At 37.3% G+C, this 8,446-nt stretch overlaps 1 protein-coding gene across 2 annotated transcripts; it reads right to left on the reverse strand.

The window, feature by feature from the left end:
* Positions 1-2,103: 2,103 nt before the first annotated feature.
* Positions 2,104-7,526, reverse strand: rin (ras GTPase-activating protein-binding protein 2). Of its 2 annotated transcripts, none has more exons than XM_014349643.2 (9): positions 6,911-7,526; positions 5,859-6,041; positions 5,609-5,789; positions 5,176-5,532; positions 4,662-5,090; positions 4,359-4,581; positions 4,025-4,296; positions 3,778-3,940; positions 2,104-3,567 (listed from the first exon to the last, which is right to left on the reverse strand). In XM_014349643.2, exons 2-9 carry the CDS (start codon positions 5,954-5,956, stop codon positions 3,422-3,424), a joined length of 1,869 nt encoding a protein of 622 aa, XP_014205129.2. In that variant the 5' UTR covers positions 5,957-6,041; positions 6,911-7,526; the 3' UTR covers positions 2,104-3,421. The 2 variants fall into 2 exon arrangements, with proteins under 2 accessions (XP_014205129.2, XP_014205130.2); XM_014349644.2 differs by having other exon boundaries at positions 4,025-4,281; positions 6,911-7,525.
* Between the last annotated feature and the right edge of the window lie 920 nt (positions 7,527-8,446).

Below are 8,446 nucleotides of genomic sequence, written 5' to 3' on the forward strand. Positions count from 1 at the left end.
TTTCACGCAAAATTTATGTGGTTTAAGTATATACATCCCAATTGGATTTTTGTTCAAAATGTGCCAAAGAATCGGATTTGATTTTTTTTGTCAATAAACAACTTATTTTGTTACTGTTAATGTAAATTGTTTATAACAAAAAACGGGCCATTTGTCGGACTTCGGACAAAAAATTTAGATTCAAGAGGAAAAAATACATCGAAATAGCCTTACAGAAGCCGTGGACATACTCGGGATTACGGGACGGACCTGGCCCCCTAACTATAAAAGGAAAAAGTGTTATTTAAGTAACAGGATTCAGTTGTGATATTACTCCATTATTATATCCAACTGAGCTCTAATATCGTTATATTAATTTGGAATTTAAACTAACAAACGCTTTTTCAGCCATTTTAAACGTTTTTCGACATTAAGAGTATTGTAATACTGTAGATGAAATTGGTGAATCTAAAAAAGTGTATTATTAGAATATCTATTAAACCTTTTGTCTAAAACTGTGACCATCAGCTGAGACATCCAACTCTAAGCTACGAACCAAATTTCAACCCATTTGGACCATAATTACTTGAGTTAGTCGAAAAACTTGAAAACTTACATTACTTCCGCACATACACCATGTGACAACCTCAGATTACCCTCATACTATTAGGTTCAAAATTTGTTTTATATTAAAAATAGACGATATATAAGTCGTTGCACTTTTTGCTCTGACAAATATAAGGCAGTCTCATACATTGGTCGTACCTAAAAATGATCAATCACTAAGCAAATACCTATATATTTGTACCGTATTTGCTATTAGATATATTCTCTAAGGTATAAACACTTGGCATAAGGCATAAGGTTAAGAATTTCGCAAACTGCGACAGTTATAGGCTTTATAAGCTTTCTGACATCAGCGCCTCTATGTTCTATTACCAGAGCTTTTACATTGTGGTGAACATTTTAAGCTCCCGGAGTAGGCTTTTGAATCCAAATCCTTAATATCATTGTCACTGGTCCTGGAAGTTCAAGAGACTCCATGTATACGCAGCCTCACCGTACCTTGATTCGCAAATCGTAAAGTTTGAAATCTTAAATTTTTTTTATCACAAATAAACATAAAACATGATTTTAACATTGTTCAATAGTTGTTTATCGTTATATTTTTATTTTATGGTTATGGTTGTTCCTCGTGTTTTAATACGATAAATTACTTCAAGAATTCAAACTTCGCGGTTTGCGAATCAAGGTATATACGGTGAGTGTACAAGAATCGTTGTTACCATGTTGGATACTTACTAACCTGCCAATTTTGTTGTTTTTGTTTTGTACTTTAATTTTGCATATACTAATTGGAGCGACTCGAATGATGCTTTTCTATACACACGCACTGCATAAATTGTATCTCCGTTGTACAGAATTTGGACGAAATAATTTACTTGGATATTAAAATCTTATATGAATCAAGTAGTATTTTATTTGATTGTTCAATAAGTTAATATCAACGTTCTCTTTGAATTCTATTGAAAAACTACTGGATGAAAATATTTTGAACATTTCACTTTTCACGAAAAATTTTTTAAAAATAAAGAAACAACAGTATAATTTTTAGTATTAAGGTAGGTATATTATACTAAATGCAAAAAATGTTACAATATACTCGTGACACTCGTTCATTGTCTTTTCTTTGCCTATGCTGGCTTCTATAATTTGGTGTCATCTTTATCGCGCACATGTTGTCGTGTATTATCTTAACTCTCCTGTATCATGATTTCGCGCAAAACAATGATTAAAAAACGTAATTATTCTAAAAAATCATCACTCATTGAAGATGCTAATTACCTAAGCGAAGGAAAAAAACCAGTTTCAAGTTATGTGTATATTCACAATAATGATAAAATTTCTTTTGGCGAAATTTTGAAGACAGAACTTTTTTCTGTAAATAATAATTTATACAAAATTTGAGTTAATGTACATTTTTTCTTTTTCCCTTATAAATGTTTAATGCTCTAGTTACTTGCGAAATACACTCATTCACTAATTTATAGTAAAACGGCAAAAACTGATATTTTGTCACAATAAGTTTTGGCTTTCTTGAAAAAAAATTTAGTAACCAGGTAATTTTGTATAATTCTTGTTGTAATTTATTAATCCACGGGTATAAGATGAAGGAAAAGGAAAACCAGTTTCCTTAACAGTAAAAATTCAAATGGATATGCACTTAAACAAGTTCTGTATGGACAAAATGTTTATGCAAAACTCAATAAAAATATTCAGGTATAATGACGCTATGCAAAAGATATCAAACTTATGCACAACTCCAAATTTTATGCGATGGCTAAGTATTTTATACATGACTGAATGGTTGTGAAAAAGTTAATCAAGTTATACGAAATTCATAGGAGTTATGCACAAGTTCCATTAAGTTATGCAAACTTGAAAATTAAAAAGTTATGCGAATAAAAGTCAAGTTAAGCAAGACTTAAAGTATTACGCAGTCCTTAATAATAAACTTAACTAAAACTTACAGTTATACAAAACTTGAAAATGCTATGCAAAGGTTAATTAGGTCATGTAAAACTTTATACATGTTTAACTTATTTAGTCGATAAATTACAGCATACGAGCTACGCGATAAATTTCGATTATTCAACGCATAACTTTTTGAGTTTAAACGCAAAACTTGGGTTCAACTTGAGCATAACCTAATTAATTTATGCAGACCGCCGTTAATATAAGGCACAACTAAATAAACTTAAGCACAACCTAATTTCAAAATGCATGACTCGATGAACGAAAGCCCATTTATTACACGCACAATTTGCCTAACTATAACTTAAACACAACTTAATCAAGACAAGCAAAATATTCTCGAGTCACTCAAGTTGAAAAATTAAACTTTAAACTGGTGAATCAACAAAATTAAGCACATTTCCATTGCCATTGAAATCGTTGGAAGGCCTTGAAAACAATTCCCAATTAAATTATGCATAGTTACGTTTAGGTCGGTGTTAACTTGAATTGACAAAAGTCTCTTTTCACACTTAAGTGTACTTGTATTATTCAAGTATGCTTTTTTTTCTTGTAATTTACGCGCTTACTAAAGTTTATATGTTGCACTGAACGATCTTCGTTTTAATGGAAGAATCTCGCGAAAGTTTTATTCCTTTTCGGTCGGAATGTCATTTTCTCGAGTTTGTATTTTGTTACGAATTCATATTTTGTGTCTCTTTTTTTTCTTTTGTATTTCGTACAAGTTAGTTTTTTTTTATTTTTATTTTTATTTTTTTTTGAGCAAAGCTCATTATTTCGCGCTTATTCTTGTCTGCTTGATCTTTAATTTAATATTTTAATCTTGATGTTTGTATGTAGACGAAAGGGCGGAAAAACGTGGCTGAACTGCAAAATAGCTCGTCGACATTGGTTGGTTAGCCAAAAACTAGCGACGATTTTGGAAATTTTGATTGTTTGGGTTACCACTAGGCTGTCTCAGACCACCTCGGCCACCTTCGCCTCCTCCACGGTTATATCCTCCACGACCACGTGTCCCATGTTGACCACCTCGCATCATTCCCCCTGGGCCACCTTAACAGAACGGTAACATTTAATAAACTTATTAGATATGAATCAGTTTTACATGCCCACAAAACATATGAATAAAATTTTGATGTGCTCATGAGTTTATAGAATGATTCCATTGAATAAACTCAGTTTGTGTATAAACAACTAATTTTCATCCAAACAACATTTATAACACCACTTTAGTGACAATTAACTGACAACATTAATAATTACCTGGACCGCGCTGTTGCTGCTGCTGTTGTTGCTGTTGGCCTCCTAAGGAGCGCATGTTAACGTCTCCCCCAAGACTCGGTCGACCACCTTGGTTTTCCCTTGGTCTGAATTTTTTTTCTTCAACGTTCAACTTCTGTCCATTTTCATCAGGGAAGTAAATAGGCTACACATATAAAAAAAAAGAAATTAACAAGTTTTTCCTAACTGAAAAAATAGTAACTTTAGCGCCTGCTGTATATTCACTTACCAAGTCATCAAGCACTTTACTGACAACACTTGAATCTTCAAACGTAATGAAACCATAATTTGGGACCCTGGTGTTATTTTGACCCTGACCTGGCGGTCCTTTCGTGCGATCGTTCTGTTTGCTATGCACACGGAGATCAGCTACGCGACCGTAACGTTCAAAAACTTGCCTCAAGTCGTTTTCAGAAGCATTATGAGGCAGATTTCCTAAGAACAGCTGATGTGCATCCGTGTATCCAGGTCGCCTGCGCTCTCCATCTACAGTGAATGTAACTAGTGCTTACACAATAAAAAATTGAAAAACAAACAAACTAGTTGGACAATAATATCACTACCTCTTGGTTGCACCGGAAGACTCGTTCTAGGTAATCTTTGAGGGTACTGTTGTTGTTGCGTTTGTTGTGGTTGTTGTTGCTGCTGTTGTTGCTGTTGTGGACCAGACATTCTGTGTATGTGTGGACCCATTTGCATTACGCTAGAGCTTGGTAGCGACGTTCCAGCAGACTGTTGATGATGAGTTGGCACACGGTCATCAATGCGGACGTTTTGAATCGGAGGCTGATTAAGTAATAAAAAAATTAAAATTTTAGCGATATACTGTTTTTTAAATATACAAAGATAATATTTTTGGTACTTACTGGTGACATTGTTTGCTTCAAGACCTGGGGATTAACTGTTCCAATAGAAGACTTTACCAAATTTGCATATGTTTTTGGTCCACTGCTGATAGGCGGGGAGGATACTTGATGTTCAGGTTCAGTTTCTTGGACAGATGACACGTAACTCGATTCAACTTCAATTCTTTCATTTTCATCTGTCGGTACTTCTGACTTGATTATCGGTGGTAATTGCTGCTGTTGTGGCTGAGACTCTGGTTCACTTTCTTGTTGAAACTGTTCTTGAGCAACTGGTTCAGACATGTACTGCTGTTGTGATACTTGTGGAGGTTGTTGTTGTTGCTGCTGCTGCAAAAGAGCCTGTTGCTGTTGTACTGGCTGCTGAGGAATGATGGGAGTATCTTCATGGACAGAGCCATTGATGGTCATTTGTTGCGGCACAGGATGAAGCTGAAAAAGTGTTTTAAAAGTTATAATGAAAAAATACTAAAAACCATATATATTTAGTACAACAAGAAGTTCAAAAACAAATTACTGGCTGCTGCGAAGGCATGGCAAAATACATTGGCTGCTGTTGACTCAGTGGAACTGATTGTTGCTGAGTCTGACTATGTTGTTCAATGCTTCCAATTTTGGAGGTCAATTGTGGAATTTGACCCTGTTGGCTTTCCTCTTCAGTTTCAGCTCTTACATTTTCACTTTCACCTTCCCTATCAACTACTTCATTGATTCTCTCACTTTCTCCCTCTTCATCTTCATCAGAATAACCAAAGTCCTGGTAGCGAAAAATATCGTTATGTACATAGTACTTTTTAGGAGCTTGAGGTGCTAGTACGAAAGTTTGTGTGAAGCGTCGCATTGGGTTTCCATTATTAGATAACTCTCCAGACACCTACGAAAGTTGTTTAAATAGTAACTGATTTATTTACGAAGCATGATACTAAAATATAAATAAGTAAATTATATACCTGAACAACAACTCCACTACCAAGAGTCAGCTGAGAATCCACTTGAGTGATCTTGGTATGGCAATCATGGAAGTTAAGTGCTTGGATTTTTTGATGAATTTGTTTTTGTCCAATTGCAGGACTGGACTCCCTATTGGAATCCAAGCCTCCATGGATAAAAGAAGAATAGTTGTTGTAAAACCTAAAATTGATCGTTCAAGCATTACAATGAAAATGATGTAAATAAGAGTAAAATATTAATGCAAAATACCTGTGCAAATGTGCTGGAGCACTATGAAGCAGGGTGTAATATTGTCGGACAAATTCACGACCGACACTCTGCGGCGAAGGGGATGCCTCCATGACCATTTCCTGAACTTCTATTTTTTCAACTTTTCCAAGCAGAAAATCTTATTTTGTTTCCAGTATTATAGGTAACTGGAAGGTAGCAATTCTGAAACAAGAGAAAAATCTATTGGTTGATACCAACATGTTGACAGTAATTTTTTTTCTATTAAATTTATCACTTTTGGGATGTCAGGAAAGTTTCTTAGAAATGATTGAAAATAAAAAGATTGTGTAAATACTATACACAGCGTGTAGAGATGATCAGTGTTTATCTACCAAATCTACCTACGTAGCGAAAGCACAGAAAGTACCAACAATAAAATAGTAGCTGTAAGCATATTTATAGAGTTACGTTAATATCAAGTGAATCAAGTAGAATTACTTAGTCAAAGTGAGCTATCATGTAGTTGGTGGGAGCCCTAAAAGCATATATCTGAAATAGTCACGGCCGCAAGAAAATACCGGAACATACTATTAATCTACACACGATATGCATACAAAAGCACTTGTCAGCACCCACGTTTCATAAATAAGGAATTAGTAAGCAGCTAAGTAGGTGTAGTGTAGAGTTGCGCGTGCGAACGCATGAGATTAGGCAACAAATGGATCTGCATTTGGAGAAGAAAAAGAAAGGGAAAAGCAGCCAGAGGAAGGCACTCGTGGGCGCTCGAGCGTGTGCAAACGATTCGGGATCCAAGGTCGGGTTAGTCACCGAGTATTTGAGGGTAGCGTACCGTTTTCGAGATAAATAGTTCGATCTCTCCAGCACGATTGGACTCACACACGTCGTTATTTACTCACTACTGCTGTGGAACAAAAAGAACGCAAGGTAGAGCAGTGGCCAAGCAACCAGGTTACATGCTAGGACTGTACTCTTACGACCCCTTCCCCCTCTCAGCCGGGCATCGGCCCGGAAACAGACGCACGCTGAGGTCAACAAGCAGCATAGCCTCTAGCTTATCAAAAGCGTCTTACCTTGGCTCGTCCACTTGTCTTGGCGGAGCTCTGCAACGAGAGTAGGCTTCCTGGACTTCAACGTGATGTATTCTCGCTCCTAGTCGCCTGCCCTTCTTCCTTCCTTCCTTCCTTCCTCCTAGTAGGTGTAAGAGTATAGGCTAAGTAGTCGCGTGTATTGCACGTACCACGCTCTTGGCCGCAGTATACGTAGTTGGTAGCAGACGAAGGAGGGGGACGTTCCGGGAAAATCACACCGGCTGGGATTGCTCGGTGACGACGTCAACGAAAAGCACGCCTCGGGTATCTACGGGCCTGGAAGGACCACCGTGTCGTGTGGTGCCTTGTGTGGCGCGCTAACGAGATATCTATGTAACCACGGAGGCACGGAGTTAGAGCTTTCACTTCAAAAGTTGATGTTAATATATAACGATGAACTGAGATTGATAGACGAAGAAAGAGACGGAGATCGCGCGACGTACTAAAAAAGAGGAAAACTGTGAGAACTAGCCGGCCCTGTAGTCAGCACTTGCCTTTTTTGCTATAACCCGCTACTGAAGGCGTAGATACAACGTTTCGGTGTATATCTATATTGTATTTATAATAGAAAAATGGCGCACCGCTCTCTCGAGTGCTCGACTAGGTCGGAACGTCGGAAATATCGGAATTCGGAATACCGAAAAAACTATAAGGGTCCAAACGTCCAAAGTCCAAACAGCAACGCAGAACGCACGTCGCACACGGAGAGTATTCCAAAAGGCAGGGCGCGCGTGGCCGCGTGCGCCTGGAGCCGTACCATATAACTTTTTTTAGCTTCGCGGGCCTATGTTATAACATAGGCCGATGTACATAAAAATAGTTATATGGTACGGCCCCAGGATCGATACTTTTGGAGCGTTCCAAAAGCTTAAAATCGCAGGCACGCGCCTAAAGTGCAGATTGGTTATCGGCTGAGTAGATTTTAGGTGAGTTGTGTGATGAGTATGATATTATTAATGTGAAGGATCCTTTATAAACAAAAAACTTTAATTTAATTTAAATAACCTATAGGTTTGTTCAATTATCCACTTTGGAGCGCTTCGAGTGCTCCGAGGCCTCCGAGCGATCTATAAATGAACACGAGTTCTTTGTCGGAGAACTCGGAGGCCTCCGAGATATCCTTATACTATATAGGTATACTCACTATAGCTGCTCATTGTTTACAAACATCAGTTATAAGCGGTGAGTATACCTATATAGTATAAAGATATCTCGGAGGCCTCCGAGTTCTCCGACAAAGAACTCGTGTTCATTTATAGATCGCTCGGAGACCTCGGAGCGCTCGGAGCGCTCCAAGGTGGATGATTGAACAAACCTTATGTATGTACAACACCTAATACATATACAATACATACAATATATATGCATTTTGGTTTTATAAAGCTCTCTTAACAATGTGTTTCCTTTGATAAGTTGGAGCAGTTCAGGAGCACGCAATTTTAGCTTTGGAACGCTCCAAAAGTGTGCACCTGGGGTCGTACCATGTAACTATTTTTCAGTACATCGGCCTATGTTATA

This window comes from Copidosoma floridanum, unplaced genomic scaffold, assembly GCF_036245765.1.
Source record: "Copidosoma floridanum isolate Cflo_tuat_1 unplaced genomic scaffold, Cflo_Japanese_pri ptg000013l, whole genome shotgun sequence".
Taxonomy (NCBI): domain Eukaryota; kingdom Metazoa; phylum Arthropoda; class Insecta; order Hymenoptera; family Encyrtidae; genus Copidosoma; species Copidosoma floridanum.

Bases quoted from the DNA above. Each gene is read 5' to 3' on its own strand.
- rin (XM_014349643.2), bottom strand. From the start codon at position 5,956: ATGGTCATGGAGGCATCCCCTTCGCCGCAGAGTGTCGGTCGTGAATTT. The intron at 3,941-4,024 runs GTAAGTGAATAT...TTATATGTGTAG, and splicing joins GTAAAGTGCTTGATGACTTG to CCTATTTACTTCCCTGATGA. The intron at 3,568-3,777 runs GTAATTATTAAT...CGTTCTGTTAAG, and splicing joins GCAGCAACAGCGCGGTCCAG to GTGGCCCAGGGGGAATGATG.